Source organism: Athalia rosae, chromosome 2 (assembly GCF_917208135.1).
Source record: "Athalia rosae chromosome 2, iyAthRosa1.1, whole genome shotgun sequence".
Lineage (NCBI taxonomy): Eukaryota > Metazoa > Arthropoda > Insecta > Hymenoptera > Athaliidae > Athalia > Athalia rosae.
The window spans coordinates 8,127,712-8,144,903 of NC_064027.1; the positions used below are offsets into that span (position 1 = coordinate 8,127,712).

The window sequence follows — 17,192 nt, forward strand, 5'->3', positions numbered from 1 at the left end:
AGCAGCTACAGTTAAAGACACACACGTAAAACGCGGGCGCAGGCGCAGGCAGCTGTCATCTTACACCGTGGAGGAGGCACGGTGGAGCCGAGAAAACCGAGGAGCCGAGGAGGCATCGAGGCATGGAGGCATGGGGCGGCCATTCTCAACTTATCTCTACGATCTTTGTAAACATGTCGTGAAATCTGAGTATCCCCGCATTGGCGTAGGTACGCGAAAGAACGCGTTATCCAGTCCGCCACCCGGACCCTCCCGGACATTCAACGTCCTGAGAGCTTCGTAGAAATCTGTCACTGCACTTTCAGAATCCACTCAGATTCGAGCAACGGAAGCATCCCTTTCTTGCGGTGCCTCTGCGTCATACGAGGCTCCACTATTTGCGTAAAATTAGTAAATGGACGCGTGCAGTCTTAGGTTTTTGGTACACCTATACACAAGTGGTGGCACACCTCGCACTGTCCACTGTCGTCAACTCGACGACGTTCGTTTCAGAATAAAAAAAATCTCAGAGGTTCAAAACGAGACGTCTCCCTTGTCCTTCGAAACAAAAGAAGCTTCTGCCCTGCTGTTGTTCGCTCGACTCAACTGGAAGGCCGAATTCCTTGCTTTTTCATCTTCAGAGCCCCGGGCACCGATCGGGTCGGATCGACTTAGTGTTTAAGGGATGTGAACCCCGAAATTTGACAAAAACCACCGCGTGGGCATCAGTAATTAGTTTCTCGTAGGCGATTCTCAATTATCATTGTTCGGCTATAGGGGTGAACTTCGACAGAAACGTAGATATTCTGGGAAGTCGTATGTATACACTCCGTTACTATCGGGTGCAGATTATAATCAATGAATGAGCGAATTGTCGTCATTCGCATAGCGATTGAATCGGTATTCTATTTCTATATGAGTATTTGTGAAATTGCAATAAATATATTCCACATGTATTCATAAATCAGGAAAATATCCATCACTAATTATATCTACTTGCGTTGGTAATTCTAAAATAGATATTCTTTTATGCGTATGAAAACGAAACGAGTCCAGGGAAAAGTACAAACAAAAACGAGACGTTATTATGTTCCACCGCAATCTATAAAGGATCTGATATAGTTTCGTAACCGCAGGTCTTATATCAGGTGAAAATAAAGCATTTCAAAGTTGATGAAAATAAAAGCTTCGAAGGCTGCTGCGAGAAGGCTGCAGAGGTCAGGCAACGGCTTCCGCCCCACCTGCGTCGACCTGCAGCAGTGATCTTTTTTCTATTCAAGATCCTTCGTTGCGTAATAAACGCGTTGTCTTTATTTATTACACCCGCATATAGGAATACAATGTGTAGCAATGCACTGCACATGCATATGTGAATACATTGATTCGTATATAATCAAGACAATTTTATTCTCACGTCCTGAACCACCGCAGATTTCAAAATGTGTCGCGATTAGGATCAATTGACTAATTCTCGGCTAGGTGACCGTCGCCCGCCCAGAGCAATAAGACGGCGAAAAAAAGAAAGAATTGAATAATATAATGGAAACCGCCTGCCGCAGCCCGTAAGTAATCGCTCCGCAATCTACGAGCGAAGGACCGTTGTTTCCTTTCCTTACCGGGTCCCGTTTCTTTGTCCGAATTTTATACGACAATCTCTCTGTCACCGGTCACCGCTGAATTTGTTGCGTGACAATTATTAGAATGAACAGGCTACGATTCTGTCACGCCTACAATATCAATGAATCCGTGATATACCTAGATACGGGCTGTATATCACTTGTGGGAACTATTCGAGCCTGATTAATTTTTTTCAGACTCATAGTCAGCGAATAACTGGCGCATGACTTTTATAATAGGCATATTACAGTCGCGGAACAATCAAATCCCTTGATATTGGAATATGTGTTCAAGTTATTTTACGAACGCATTATGATGCGAGGTAAGCGCTTCTCGAAGTTGCATCGCGTGATTCTTTCAGGATTTTCATAATTTTTGTAAATTAACCATGCGATAATAATTACTAGACATTTCAAAGCCAACGACACGCAGGGCAGAGACTGAACTCGCCAGACAAGACCGCAACGACGTGAAACATAATACAATAGTTGCACCAGCAAACCGGGCCTGGGTCAGCCAGCTTGCTTTAGTCAGCCCATCCAGTTCAGACGACTCAGGCAACTCAGCCATGCGAAGCGGAGAACGGACGAAGAAGGCGACGCAACGCCCGATTCAGATTACATCTGCGCTCCCTGCAATCGACCAAGGCTTATCTTTACTAATACCAAACAATCTTTCATGCGACATTAGATAGTAGGTGTCTATGGAAGACAACGGAAAGAGAAGGTGCATGCGGTAGTCATAATATAAATTATGTATATACCTATACGGCTAAATCCGGATTGCGTATTTTTCCGCATGGTCTTTTGGCACGGAGAAGTCGATGATTTTAAGGTTCTACGTGTAAACGTTTGATGAAATTCATTGTTCATCGTTCTATTATTATTCTTTTCAATTTAAGGTAACCATGTCGAGCGTACTGAAGTTTTTGAATTTTTTTCGAATTCAAACGCGGTTCGGGATTGTTGGGACAGTAGAGACCTCTGCTGCATTTTTTAAGGGTCACGTTGAATCGGTCAACAAGACTGTTTTACGCGTCGGTAAATTTGGGCAAAAAATGAAAGTCTTGCACTTTTTTTACTATGAAAAATTTCGGTCCACATTATAAGAAGATATTCGTGTGAGGTTTGAAAAATATTGGGCATTCGTACTTAGAAAATTTTTATTACTTAAACAGTAGAGTCATCTTCTTCCGTAGAGCTAATAGAATTTAGTGTAAAATTATGCATTTAGATTAAAATTCAATTTATTCGTTGTCATTACTAGTTGTTTGTAGATACACAGGTGTCTGGCCGCCTTGAGAGACTTGGATTAATTGTGGTTGAGCTTGTATCGGGGCAGCTTGTATGATGATGGGTTGATTACTGCCTCCTTGGACTTGCATTCGGATCATTTGCAACTGTTGTGGCGTCAGTTGAATCTGAAGCAAAAGAACATTCAATCAGACCATTTTCAATTACGGTACATACACCTAGAACTCCTACTCATAGCCAACGTACAGGTATTTGCTGTATTTCTCCACTAGGTGTGACAATTTGTTGTACTATTTGGATTCCCCCTGCTTGTGAAGTGGGCGATTGTTGCGTCTGTTGTAATTGTATAACTTGCTGACCACTTGAAGCTTGTGGACTTGTTACTGTCACTGTTTGTCCCGAACTCGATGTGGAATTATCCTGAAATCAAAATAAATGAATGTGACACAGAGCCTCACGATATTAAGGCAAAAGAAATCTTCCAAGCTCCAACATTTACCTGTTCAACGGGGCTGCCTATATTGATAGTTTGAATTTGCCCAGTGGAAGGTTGTACAATCTGTATGGGTTGAGAAGTTGAACCGTTGTTCTGAACACCTTGATTCGCAGAGGCTTGTTGCTGAGCTAGTTGAAAGTAGTAGTGGACTTGATCAGAGTTCATGGAGGTTCGCACAGAATTGTCATTCTGGGCTTTGGTCTGTTTCAATTCGTCTCTAGGGACAATATCTATGAGAAAATCAAACTGATCGTATTTTGTGATTGCCATGGCAATATCGTTTCTTTGCAGGGTACGTCTCTTGTTGTCTTCTGTATGAACCCATGCTCGTAGTGTCAATTCGTGGATGAATATTTCTGCAGCCTTTGAAAATAACATTGGAGCTTCGGCGCTGATCATTTTTACATCTCCATCTAATTTCATAATCTTCTTTATCCTTGCCAGAGGTAAAGATTGGGTTTTGAGGTCCATCTTAAAAATAAATTTTGGAATAATATGTCAATCGAAATACAATTTTTTGAAAATTCAGTTTAGGATGTTTACGGTGGTTATTTTCTTGATCTCCTCTGTAACTTTGGGCCAAAATTGACCCAATGCTTGCTGGGCTTCTGAATTCCCAGGTGAAGCAATTTGTAGATCGCCATTTGAATCTCCTTCAATTTCTTCACTCTCTTGATTTCTGAAATATCAAATATTCAAGTCTGTGATTCGGATAATCTGTGTGATAGATCTGCTAGTTTCAACACTTCTTTGATTCCTAAGCCAAATTTATAATCGATTACATATTTTGTTGTTCCTAGTAGGATATTGAAATTATGTTTGACTAGTTATTACTTATTATATTTGATTCACAGGTATGCTATTTTGATAAAAAAAATACAGTGTACTTAACCTAAAGAAGAACAGTACTGACTGCATTACTTACGCGTTAACGAAGAAAACGGACATAACTTATTACTTGGGTTATTCACTCTTTTTGGGTTTGGAAAAATCTACTACCACAACAAACTCATTGCGTAACGTCAAATATTTAATAACAAACAGACCGAATATCAGTTTTTCATCGAGAATCCTCTGGGATCCGTACGAACTGGAACCGTTCTGGAACTGACGTGGTACTTCAATACCAATACATAGTCAAAGCACAGTTGGTCAAAGCTTGCTACCGAATAAGCGTCATTGTTGATAGATGGCGCAAAAGCACAGGACATTCAGCTTTTGAATTTCAAAGGTACTCCTGCTGAACAATTTTCGTCAGTCAACAAGTACTTTGACTGAAGATTGTTACCCAATGAGTAAACGCGTTGACCGTTGACTGAAGATTGTTACCCAATGAGTAAACGCGTTGACCGTTGACTGAACATTGGCGTTGACTGAAGACTTCAGTCAACGTTGAAGATTGGTACTTCAGTCAACGGTCAACGATCGTAGGAAGGACCAGAGATGAGCTAGAGGATATTTATTACTATTCATAAAAATAGAGTATATTTGTATTGAGTACAGCATATATACTATATTTACACAGTGACGTACTTAGACGGTTAATTACGAATTTTCTTGAAACTAGCCAATTTTTGGAAAATATTATTCAAAACTTCTTTTGCGGAGCACGTTTCGGCATTAGGTATTCGAATTATTCCTCCGAATTCTCTTATGTAGTAGTCCAACTCCATCTCGTTTGATTGATCTTTGTTGGCCAAGTATTTATTCGTTAACTGAGACAACTTAAGGAGGTCTGAACTGAAGGCTTCATCCAAATCAAAGAGTTCCAATGCTGGTGGTGGAAGTTCTTGAAAACTCGGAGGGAACACCTGTTGAATATTATTTCTCTTCATAGGTATTCGCACTCAATTCAACCCAAATCAAAATAAAAAGTTCTGTAGCTTTTACCGACGCCTGCGTTGGTGGCAACGGAGTTTCGAATTGCGGAGTTATCAAAGTCAATGGCTGTTTTTTCACCCCTAGAACTTCGTATGCCTTGATGCATTCAGGGATCATGTTCAGATTTATCGAGTAAAAATGTTGTTTGAATAATTTCGTATATTCTCGTGGTATTTCAATATTGTCCAATTCTTGCGTGCAAACTTTCGGATTATCCGCTTGCTGTGTGGTATCTGGTACGAAATTGTACTCCCAATACTGAAACAATTTCTCAGTTGTTGCGTCAAATAATTAAAAATAATGATCACAGAATCGAATTCGAATTACGTACGTCAATGTCGTCTGGTTGAATGTCCTTTGTCGCCGCGGATTCCGATTCGAAAAATTCAAAGAGCATTTCACGAAACAGATCGTTCTTTTCTTTCTCGATATAATTGTCAGTGAGCATTCTTGATGATCCCAAAACCACTAGTTTTCCAGCATTTGATGTCGATGCGTAATAAGCGCAGATCGGTCTGTTTGTTGGTATCGCGACAGACCCACTCGAAAGAGCGACAGCAGATGGTTGCACCACATTCAGAGTTGCACCATACGGATACAAGTATTTCAAACCTCTGAAAATTATATGAGCTTCGAAATTCAGTGGATAATTATCGAAATAGGTCGCGTACTCACATATACTCATTACGATTTTTTACGAAAACAGATTTATTCGACAATCCCTCGGAAATCAGACACTCTTTTGGGTGTAGAGTCTGACTGTAACTCATTCGAACAACGCTATCTGTAAACCGAATAACAATGTATTTTGCATGATCTTTTTTTTCTTTTGCAATTAAGAGATAATTCAAAGATAGTACAACTCATTTGTTAATTTTTATCACATGCGAACTGAAGTTCTTACCATTGTTCACCATGATACCAAATTCTTCGAGCAGGAAATTGATGTTAGTGTTGAATTTATTTTCTCCACCTTCCCCAAGCATTACTAAAACGTTACCTCCAGAATTCATAAAAGTTTTAATAGCATTCATTTCCAGTTCTGTAAATTTATTTCGCGGTCCAGGTAATACCAAAACTTTGCCTGTTGCCAGAGATTCTTGCGACAGAACATCGCTGTTTCTGCGAATAGTTAGGAATAAAAAACTCGGTAACCGAATTAGAAGTTTCAGATTTACGAGAGGAGAAATGATGAACTAATCGTAACTTACTCAATAAATTTCCATTTTGGTTTTAATTTTCTTTGAAGAATTTTGAACTCTTCGTTCAGTCTTCGCTCATTTTTTGACGCATCAAATATTACGACGTTCTGAACGTCCGAATCGCTAACGGGATGCATCGTTTTTATATTGTTGTTTAGCGATGACAATATCTAGGCTTCAGTATGAAAGATATTTTGACTCAGGACGTGTAGAACGTGTACACGATTTGTGTATACTACCCTGAAAAATGTGGAAAAATAACATCGTTGCTACAGCAACTATGGTCACAACAAATTATCCTTCCTTAGCGTTGCCGCGGCATATTCTGTTTTATCCCCTGGTTCAGGCAGTTGTTCAAAAGGTTTCTGGTGCTTCCGCCTGGAACGCTGGCGTGGATCGCAAGTACTTCGGTATCCATGGTAACACATGAAAAATTACGGATAGCCATTTTTAATAATTGCTGATAACGTGAGGTGTCGGCAACGACTGTTTGTGTTAAGTTTTTAATTTTTATATACAGTAAAAATGACTTCAACAACTCAAAGTGACAACGAGTTGAAAAGGTTATTGAACAATCCAGTGAAAAATGTCACAGATGAAGTCTCTATGGCTCCACCCCTTTCGGTGAGTCGATAAATATGTTTCGCATAGGTTATCTTTTATACACTTTATTATCATGTATGGATTTTTTCGTTGTAGACAAACGTTCCGAGACCAAGTACATCACAAAATGTTAATCCACAATCCATGATGAACCCTATGCTTCCAGCATTCAGTAAAAAGGAATCCATACAGCCATCGTTACAGTAAGAAGCATAGGTTACAGTGTACACGTTTTTTCATATGAGTTATCTTTATTTATTAGAAAACTGTCAACTGCACCCATCCCCTATGGAGGAAAAATATTATGCTAGTGAACTTATAAATTACACTAGCTGAACAGTGGTTTTTCAATTTTAGATGGATATTTTAATTCATCAAACACAAATTTAGAAGAGTCTTAATGGTTAATAATGTACTATAGTAATAAATATTCTCCATTATTAGAAATATAGTATCAACTGTCAACTTGGGGGTGGAATTGAAACTCATGTACATAAACACTAGAACAAGAAACTCTGAATATAATCCTGCACGTTTTACTGGACTCATAATGCGAATACGAGATCCGAGATCAACAGCTCTGATATTCAGGTCTGGTAAATTAGTATGTACTGGTGCAAGATGTGAAGAAGACTCGTATCTAGCTGCGAGAAAATTCGCCAGAATTATACAAAAATTAGGATTTCCAGTGAGTCCTTGTTTTGAATCTGTGACATGATTAAACTCTTGAAACCTCACCGATTTTTTCAGAGCCCTTTTTATCGATGTTTTAGGTAAAGTTCATGAATTTTAAAATCCATAATATTGTCGCTACTTGTGATCTCAAGTTTCCCATCAAATTGGAAAACTTGAATCACATGCATGGTCAGTTTTCCAGTTACGAACCCGAACTTTTCCCTGGCTTAGTATACCGCATGGTTTTGCCGAGGGTTGTACTCCTAATATTTGTAAATGGAAAAATTGTCCTGACTGGTGAGTAAATTTAATTGACATGGATTTTCATTATTCTGTCACCTCAAGGAAAATATCAAATATATTCAAAGTACATCCATTAATTACTTTGCAAATTTTCAGGTGCCAAAAGTCGGGCGGAAATACAAGATGCTTTATCGAATATACATCCCATACTAAAAAGTTTTAGAAAACAATGAAGAATCGACAAAATTTCACCCATCACTCATTATGATATTAGATTAGTCAATTTTTGTACATTATACTGAATCAAATAAAACTGTGATTATTTATTGTTAAATGGTATGAATTATTTTACCTGTCCAGTGGGATGGGTGAGGCTGAAAGGGAGATCGTGTAGTGTATGGTAAAAATGATAAGGTACAATTTAACTGTTTTAAAATATATATTTCTTTCAACGTAGGGAATAAAAATATATTAGTTTTAATATTCGTTATGAAAATGAAATGCGATTGAGAAACGTATAATAAAATATATTCTATCAATAAAACAATAAATTCTCTTATATTGTGGATATTTTTCCGTTATTAGTATATGATATATGATTTAGGAGATACTTAACAAAAAAGCTGGCTTCAGCGCTTTTCAGCTTCGATAAAAAACATATAGTAGAGTCACGTTATTCGAGAATTAAAAATAATTAAAAATTCCAGTCGCTCCGTGATTTCGATTAGAATTAGATTTAAAATTGTTTGTTGAACAGAATGATATCCTCAGTACGAAATTTGGTTCGAATGTGTACATTGGCTTATCAATTTCATACACTGACTTGATTTTTGATACTGTTACTAATTTGCTATTTGCTATACGCTTTCAATAAATTGCTCAAAAAAATTTTATCTAGTGATATTACGTTTTGTTCAAGGCGCCCAAAACATTAAGTTTCAGACGATATCGTCGATAATTATCTAGTAACCGACATTAATACCCTTCTTAGCCGCGATCGGTAACTTTTCTCCTTGGAAAAATGGATTTTCATGCTGGAACAGAAAACAATGAATTCATTACCGACAAGTTATTCAAATATTTAGGGCTGCGAGAATAAATATATGTATTTATCAATCAACGCTAATGAGGACCAAAAAACTAAATTCCGAATAATCACCTGAAATTGTTCAACGATCTGGTCGAAATCTGAATTCGAAATATGCACATTCGATAGAGCATTGTTATTTTCAGATTCAATAGTGCAATCTAACATGTGCTCAGTATCACACATACAGTCCTGAGCGCTTTGGTAATCGCGGCTGAATGCGGCGGTGTTTTCAAAATCCGTTATGCAGTGGTCCTCGCCTGCACATAAAGGAAAACCCGATTAGATTTATTTTATTACAAATTAGTAAACAAAATCGGAACTCACTTGTGTAGCCAATGGGGCATGGGTTCGGTGGGGTGCAGTACGCCGGTAAATTTGTCTCAGTTTTTTCGTCTTTGACACCCTTTAAGCCGGCCGCTTGGATTCTGTGCCTGTCGTTGACGTTGTTGTTGCCGTTGGTTCGCTGATGACTCCAAAGCGAACTGTGCTGCAAATACTCCTGATCGCGGATGCTAGGATTTGGATTCGGAGTGTCCATGCCGTCGTAGTCAAGCGGCATCTCTCCTGGTATTTCCTTCACTTTTTCGTAATCATTCTGCATTCGTGAGCCGTACGGAAAATCCATGTAGTTCTCAGGAACGTCGATAAACTCGTTTCCCATACGGTCAACCAGTTCCCGAAGAAGCAGATCGGTGAATAAATGCTCCTCCTGTTTTTTTTTTTTTTTGTTTTAAATAAAAAAGATTTGAATTCAATCTGCCTCGTATTAACTCTACTTTCCTGCAAATGTCTGCATTTCTGACTCGAATTCAATTACCTTTAGTGGCGGCATGTATTGCATCGAGGCGCTGCACAGGGCGGCTATCGAAAGCAGCGTAATTACACGATGCATCGTTGATCTTTTGACAAACTGTAAAAATTTACGACACAGATTGAACGAAATGTTCTAACGAATGTTCTCACAATCAGTTCAAAAAGAAATCACATGATTTTTATGCGGGGCAGGTACTTTTACATTTTCCGGACAATATGGTGTCGTTTGACCCGCATCATCATATACCAGAAATTTATAGGAAATAAGTTCTCAATCCATTGAACATTATACCCATGTCAATTGCAAAAAAAAACCAATTGGATCTATAGGTCAACTCGCATCAATTCTCGAAATAATGAATTGAAAGTAGACGTTGAATTGATCTTAGAACCATGACTTGTTGCGCCGATTGTCAGAGTAAAGTGGACACATCTGATTTTGGAAATGTTAATAAAAAAGAGGGGTGAAATTTAATCGGAAGGCAATGTTATATCGTATGAAGCACTGACCTGATGGATGTATGCAGAATATACCCTTGAACAGGTTCTTGAAGAGGCCAGATGAGTTTCCCGGTTCTTCGGTTCTCGCGTTCACCTCAAGTTCCCCACACCAAGTTGGCTATCGGAAGGACAAAACCTGATGAATCTGGTGGCGCCAAACTCGAGGAACTGAAGTATTGATCCAGGTGCATTATACGTATACATATCGGTTCTGTTGACGTAACAGGCAACCCGCTTGTATTGTACGCAACACCTCGAAAGCTTGGCGACCACGATTCGTTCTGGACGGAGCTTAGCCGAGCTTTATAGTCAACGATGACGTCATTTATACCGAGGGAAAACCGCCCTGGCTCGAGACTTTCAGCGTCCGTCCAGCTCGGGGGTTGCGACTACCCCCGGGGGTCATCCACGACGATTATAATGTCAGAATATGCGCATGCATGTAACTTTTTCAGATAAATGGGGCCACTTTGGGGATCGCGGACAATTTCAGTAATTTGGGTATTTCTGTTTATTGTATAGCAGTTGTCAAATAGATTGCGGAAATCAGGAGTCCTTCTGGTGTAGTTATTGCGTAGAATCGTTATGACATTTTTCCGGACTTCTGTAATTGAACTGATTATCCCATCACGTACAATCGTATAAGTATGTGTGGAGAGACCTTGTCACGGGAGACAATTAAAATTGACGGAAATTTCTGGAAAAGGAGAGACACAAGGTAACGTCGTTATGGTAGCCTGGCGATTGTTTGCCAAACGTCAGCTGGCCGCTTCGACGAGGTGCTCACGTAACAAAGGCCGTGCGGTTACCACTTTGCTGGTCCGTCAGTGGGATAAGCGAGGAGCAGAGGCTGGGGCGGTGCAGAGTACGTTAAAGGGATGTCACGCTCTCATCAAAATTGTTACATTGAATCCTGTTTTCAAATTCGAACGCCCCTCGCCCTTCGTAATATTAATCAGCTTCGACACTTTTCGGCATAGCGATTTTGAACGCTATATCTTTTGAGATTTTACGTTCAGGCAGTACGGAGTAAAGTTTGACGTTTTCAAGTAAAAGCTGCCTCGATTTCTGAAATAATTTCAAAAGACACTCGATTTTTCATTCCATTGCTGAAAAATGTTCTCATCGCACGCACCTCATATCGCTGGCGTCGCCCATCAGGGCATAGGAATTGGAGTCACAATCGCCGTGCAAAAAATGATTCCAAGAATCGCATCGAAGGGCTTTAAATCCTCGCGGTCGACGGACGGATTCGGAATAGTACAGAGGTGCTCGACTGTGCGAACATAACACTATGAATAAAATTAATTAATATTCACACAAGGAATTTCGATTTTCTCTGTCGCGCGTTTCGTTTGGTAGCAGACTTCTCGAAGTCGTTTTTGTATCGATACGCTGAACGGTCTCTCTCACCGTCGTAGCACCCCGACTGTTCAGATCCGCCATTGGGGTAAAAATCGGCGTGACCGATGTGGCTTTTGATGCCGAGGGTTCCAGCACAGGTGTGAATGATGTCTACGTAAACAGCGTCTGTCTGATGCAATCGCTTGGCGGAATCCTTCGCGATGAACATCGGAAGCGCCGGGTCCAGACCTGGGAACATTCGTCAACGAGATGTACGTTTAATTAATTACCGCCTGAAAAGGAAGCGCTTGGCTCGGACGGACCGAGTGCAAACGAGTTTGACCGCCTGGCGAGGTCAAGCGCACAACTACGCTACGGATTCAATCAAAACCAGATTTCCTCCGAAGGGTGGTTAATTGAAGACGTTCAAAGGAACCTCGGCGTTGACCAGCGGTTTTTGTCCAAACTATATACGGGGCTCGTAATCAGTGGAAGTTTAATATATCCGTGGGTACCGGCGGTCGAGACTATATTTGATGCTTAATTATCGCTTGTTTTACAATCGTTACAAAGCAATATTCTGTTCTAAGAAATTTAGCTTAAAAGTGAAAAATTGATTTTGAAATAAAATAAAGACAATCGTTTTCAGAGAAAGAATTTTAAACATTTCTCCCAGTCGATCTTCTCATTATTCCCACCCTCTATTCATCTGTAGATGGATGTAGTCCGAAAATATATGGACCGGAAATTTTAAAGAGTACATTATGATCTGTGCTGGCTTTCGAGTTGATGAACGTTCCGAACCCAATTTATCGCTGTTCAGAATTTTTAGTATAGCCACGCCGTCAATTTCCAATTACTGGTAAGAGGTATAGTGAGGCACAAGAATTTGAATCGATATAATACAGGAACAAGTCCCTGGAATGGGCAAACTCCGTTGAGGAATTCTATCCGTGAATTGATTTAGCAATCACTTTAACTTCTTTTTTTTTCTAAAAGATTGAGGTTTTAGCTTGTTCGGGGATGACTTATGTGGGGTTGGATCATAGATTCGTAACTCTAACTTACGCATCGAAGAATCTATACGTTATAGCGGCAATGACCTGTGATTCGCCTGACGACACCGAGTTTGACATTCTTGCCTGCAAACCCAGCGACATGGGCACCGAGGCTGAAACCGATTATATGAATTGAGGTCAAGGACACCCCGGAGAGGATCAGCTGGTCCAGTAGTCGCCCGATCATGTCACCGACTTTGGAGACGGCTCTGGCGGCGTGGACGTAACACGTGGTATTTGCCAGAGCTCCCCAATCCACAACGATTACGTTGTATTCTCCCTTTTCCAAGTAAACTGAAACCCAGTTATTTATCAGCGGTTGTGTCGCGTCGATGGGAAAGGTTAATTCAATTCGCACAAATAATTTGATACAGATGAATTACTACGCTCCAGACCATTTCGGTGGAAATGTCTCTCCCTTGAGGAATTACTTGACACAGCCTCGTTGGGATAAAAACGTTATTATTTTATAACATTACGTGGGTATCGCTTACTTATTTCTCCTTTTCAAACGATTCAATTTGTCTCATACCGATTAGGATGCATGAGGAAAATGTTTTTAGATAAAATTTATGAAACTCCTGCACTTTACCGCGCTGCGTCTGAACTACTGGAGCATGAAGTTACGCTAACACTGTGAGAGATTTATTTGAAAATTTGATGAAACGGTTTCTGAAATCGGCGGCGTGAGCCATTCTATGTGAAACGATGGAATCCCTCCGAATTAGGAATAGGTCAACCTCGGGTCAACCGGACCGTTTACTCTTCCAGATTCAACATCCGCGAACTCTGTGACTCCGGAACTCGCCGTAGCAAACTGAATTTGAGAATCGGGTCGAGCATCGGACTATGATGTACCTACATTTCCTAAACTCATGAATTTGCGAGACCTGTGGATCGCTTCGGGAGTTTCGAGGCGAAAGAAAATCAATTGGTCATTTATGAAACGTTATCATTTTTCAACCGGGTTCCGATGACCGCACAATCCGAGTATTTGACGGTCGAACATTAGAGTAAGGCGAGAGATTTATCTTCGGCCGAAGTTTGGCGTGGGACAGTAAGGCTGGGGTTATAGGGGGATCCCGGCGTAGGTTGGCATACGAAATATAGACGACACCGGGCGCCGCGACGCTTCGCTTGAACGTTGCGAGTATTGATCGCGAACCGGAGTCGCTATCTGAATGGAGTTCCCACTCTCCATTTTTCAGCCCCCAGAAAGCGGGATCTATTTTCTCCTACCTCCCCATGGGTCTCATCCACGCGCTCCCACACTCAACTCGGTGTAAAACACATTAGCATGTTTGGTAATCCATGAATTTTGCTGATGCAATCAATTATTTTTCAAAATAATTGAGTCAGCGGGGGCCTTTATGGTAGAAAGGGATTTTTAGTGGGACGACCTGCTCCGTTACGAACTCACGGTTTTTAATGTCCATCATTTTAGTGTTGGAAAGAGTTTCAGAGTAGCCGTGAATAAGGATTTTCACGTCTGCGTTGACGATGAAATATTGGGACTGGATTATGGCGTCTTTATTCAAAGGTCGGAAGATACCGCGTCTTTTTTTGATCATTTTTGAGCGTAGAGCTTCAACGTCTCCCCCCGAATTCAGGCTCAGCAACTCCGATTGATCTTTGTTACTTCTCGTGTAAAGACGAAACAACACGTTGTTCTCGTTCGGAATTATAAGCTTCTCGTCAGTGGTCATGCAATGCCACATCTTCGAAACGTCATTCATAATTTTTATAACCGCCGAGTCGTTACGGAGGGCTGGACATTCTGAAAATAAAGAAATCTTCAGTTTGTCCCTACTTTCTTCGATTTTATTGCTCATCGCGGAGATATGGATTCATCTCGGAAAATTGTCGCCTGAATGATCTCGGGATTACGTAGGGATATGGTCCGGCTTTTCCGAGATTTAAAGCTCGGCGGATGCATGATAAACGAACCGTGAGGAATAAGTGAGAGGGTGAAGATAACCGGGAGATGAAGTTTCCTTAGTAAAAAAGTCATTCCGCCGGTTAAAGTTTTCACCGTTCGCGTATCATATTTATGAGCCAATTAATGCACCGGTTAGCCATTTCATAACCGACATTATTTTGGAAAAATAATGCCGATTGCGTCTCGTTTGTAGGTCAGCGACGAACTGCCAACTTCGGGTCAATGATCGCAGAGGTGACGAAGGATTTTACACGAATAAAAGAAGTTCTCAGAAGAACCAATCCAAAAACCCAAACGGAATTCGTGTGTATTTATTTGAATTTATGAAATCTGTCCGTGCAAAATGTCCCACAGAGTGAGAGTGAAATTAAAAACCCTCCAATCAATGTTCAAGAAGAAGAAATCATTTTGAAATTCAACACAGTTAGCAAAATTTAATATGACAGATACCCGGCAATGCATTGGATTCGGTGACGTGGAAAGATTTTTGGTAATCAACTGGCTTTCGGCTAGGCTGTCCGAAGAAGTTTTTGACAGAGTCGTGTAATTTATCACCATGTTATCCCCATGCAGGCCAAAAGTTACAACTGCATTACTGGCGGACGTCAGATCGACATCGAAAAATATGGACCCTACGTCGACGCCGTTAGGGACGTCTTTGTCCCCAGCCTTGACAAGCAAATTATATTTTGCTTGGAGCGGTTTGTTTATAACGATGAATTTCGACAGTCTTCGTGCCTACCCTACTTGAAAAGTTACAAGAAATCGATGCTGACCGCCTACGCGAAGTACAATGAAATCGGCACCTCCGTAGAGGCGATGCGGGATCTGCTTACTCTGAATCACCTGTTACGTATCTTCGCCAACTCGTTGCTGATGAGCAGCAGACTCAACAAAATCGGCGACGATCTGGACGCCATAGGGGTCGAAAGACATTGGCTGGGACACGTGAATGTCCTTAATTATATCAACGAAAAAGATTTCTGGCATTCACCGTCCACTTCCAGGTTATCATTATGAACGTAAATCAAGTAAAATTGTCCGAGAAGGATGTTATAAGATTTACATCGCGAATTGATTTGTTTAGAAGAACTTCGAGGCAGTGCAGCAGCAGCATATGTTTACCTAGTGATCTAAATATCACCGGTGATTCAAATGCTGAAAGATATTTCAATGTCGACGAGCGAACGCGGGGGCACAAAAGACCGAGGAAACGGACCGCCGCACACATAAATGGAAAGCACTACAAACTGGAACGCCTCGCACAGCTATCTGACAGGTCTTTCAGAGTAACGGAGAGCCTGTACAATTTGCTGAAGAGTAACTGGGACCTACAGGATTCGCTATGTACAAAGCGCAAACTGATGAGACGTAGCTGTGACTCGAAGCGTTCCAGCTCTACAAAACATCGTGGGAAACATCAAACGGCGGAATGGAAGAATGAAAACTTGGTACTCGTCATCAAGACGGTAAACGTAGCCAAAAGAAAGACAGAAGAAAATGAAAACCGAAGAAATTCGGAGGTCAGAACTCATTCGGCGTTACCTCTCAAGGTTGACCAACTTCTTTCAAAACTGGAAAGAGTAATGCCCTTGTTTACCGAATTTCACTGTAGTTTCATCCAGAAAAAGTTCCAGACAAAAGTCTACAACGTCTGCTCCTGTCTCAACAACCTCCTGAGCAAATTGGACGGGTGTACGATCTGCTCTATCCAGTTGGTTTGCGAAATTCGAAAAGACAGTTTGACCTTCAAATTGAAGGAATCTTCCCCATCGAAGTGCGGCGGCTCCTGCCTGTTCATTGCCAGGATAATGACGTGCGAAGCTTTGTACAGATACGGAATGCAGAGGAACGGTAAACGGCGGAATAAATTGGAATCTCAAAGTTTTTGGGTAGCGAAAAAGGCGAACGAGATATCCATCGGTAGAGTGGGTGACGCAGCTCCTGAGGTGGACGAGCGGCGTGAAAAAATGGATTTTTCCGGGGACGAGGCTATCTCGTCTGTTAAAATCAGCTTTAACGAGTGCGGAGGAATCGCGAAAGATCAAGAGAACACATTGAAAGGATTGACCGATGCGAATCTCGAGGAATTCGGGCGTCTGGCACTCAGAGATTCCCTATCTATTAATGACGTTGTCCAGAAACTAGAGCTGTCGCCGTTTCGCTTGGAGGAAACTGAACAGAGTTTTAAAATCAGGTCCCAGATCAGAGACATCGTTCGTTCGATCATGCTCTGCACCCCCGAGCCAAAGCGAGAAGAAAAACGATCCGTATGCATTCAGGCAATTGTTTCCAGAACTCCCTCAGACGCTGCAGTTCACGAAACACGCGTTCCACCACTCGAGTCCAAGTCCTCGCGGGCTATGAGCGTACCGAAGATAGAAGATCGTGTTTCTATCATCGAATCGAAAATACTTCCATCGAAATCCAAAGAGTCTTGCGATTCCGAATTGGGGAAGAACGGAAAGCCTCGAGAATGTGGCGAATCGCTGGGATCC

General features: G+C 41.1%; 5 protein-coding genes across 6 annotated transcripts; 1 reads left to right on the forward strand and 4 right to left on the reverse strand.

Moving 5' to 3' along the window:
• Positions 1-2,744: 2,744 nt before the first annotated feature.
• Positions 2,745-4,465, reverse strand: LOC105686773 (nuclear transcription factor Y subunit gamma-like). Its single transcript, XM_012401904.4, has 5 exons — positions 4,271-4,465; positions 3,889-4,024; positions 3,349-3,816; positions 3,096-3,269; positions 2,745-3,016 (listed from the first exon to the last, which is right to left on the reverse strand). The coding sequence occupies exons 1-5, from the start codon at positions 4,291-4,293 to the stop codon at positions 2,843-2,845; spliced, it is 975 nt and encodes a 324-aa protein (XP_012257327.1). The 5' UTR covers positions 4,294-4,465; the 3' UTR covers positions 2,745-2,842.
• A 348-nt stretch (positions 4,466-4,813) lies between these two features.
• Positions 4,814-6,748, reverse strand: LOC105686563 (intraflagellar transport protein 52 homolog). Of its 2 annotated transcripts, none has more exons than XM_020852964.2 (6): positions 6,438-6,748; positions 6,131-6,348; positions 5,902-6,010; positions 5,558-5,840; positions 5,236-5,484; positions 4,814-5,156 (listed from the first exon to the last, which is right to left on the reverse strand). In XM_020852964.2, exons 1-6 carry the CDS (start codon positions 6,563-6,565, stop codon positions 4,887-4,889), a joined length of 1,257 nt encoding a protein of 418 aa, XP_020708623.2. In that variant the 5' UTR covers positions 6,566-6,748; the 3' UTR covers positions 4,814-4,886. The 2 variants fall into 2 exon arrangements, with proteins under 2 accessions (XP_020708623.2, XP_048506010.1); XM_048650053.1 differs by having other exon boundaries at positions 4,908-5,156; positions 5,240-5,484.
• Positions 6,749-6,862: 114 nt separating this feature from the next.
• Positions 6,863-8,283, forward strand: LOC105686792 (TATA-box-binding protein). Its single transcript, XM_012401926.3, has 5 exons — positions 6,863-7,052; positions 7,128-7,234; positions 7,476-7,719; positions 7,805-8,003; positions 8,106-8,283. The coding sequence occupies exons 1-5, from the start codon at positions 6,954-6,956 to the stop codon at positions 8,180-8,182; spliced, it is 726 nt and encodes a 241-aa protein (XP_012257349.1). The 5' UTR covers positions 6,863-6,953; the 3' UTR covers positions 8,183-8,283.
• A 177-nt stretch (positions 8,284-8,460) lies between these two features.
• On the reverse strand, positions 8,461-10,520 carry LOC105686802 (neuroendocrine protein 7B2). Its single transcript, XM_012401939.4, has 5 exons — positions 10,363-10,520; positions 9,857-9,949; positions 9,364-9,748; positions 9,109-9,296; positions 8,461-8,983 (listed from the first exon to the last, which is right to left on the reverse strand). Exons 2-5 carry the CDS (start codon positions 9,929-9,931, stop codon positions 8,912-8,914), a joined length of 720 nt encoding a protein of 239 aa, XP_012257362.2. The 5' UTR covers positions 9,932-9,949; positions 10,363-10,520; the 3' UTR covers positions 8,461-8,911.
• A 1,005-nt stretch (positions 10,521-11,525) lies between these two features.
• On the reverse strand, positions 11,526-13,577 carry LOC105686554 (lipase member H-A-like). The gene is made up of 2 exons (XM_048650060.1): positions 12,801-13,577; positions 11,526-11,946 (listed from the first exon to the last, which is right to left on the reverse strand). Exons 1-2 carry the CDS (start codon positions 12,940-12,942, stop codon positions 11,669-11,671), a joined length of 420 nt encoding a protein of 139 aa, XP_048506017.1. The 5' UTR covers positions 12,943-13,577; the 3' UTR covers positions 11,526-11,668.
• Between the last annotated feature and the right edge of the window lie 3,615 nt (positions 13,578-17,192).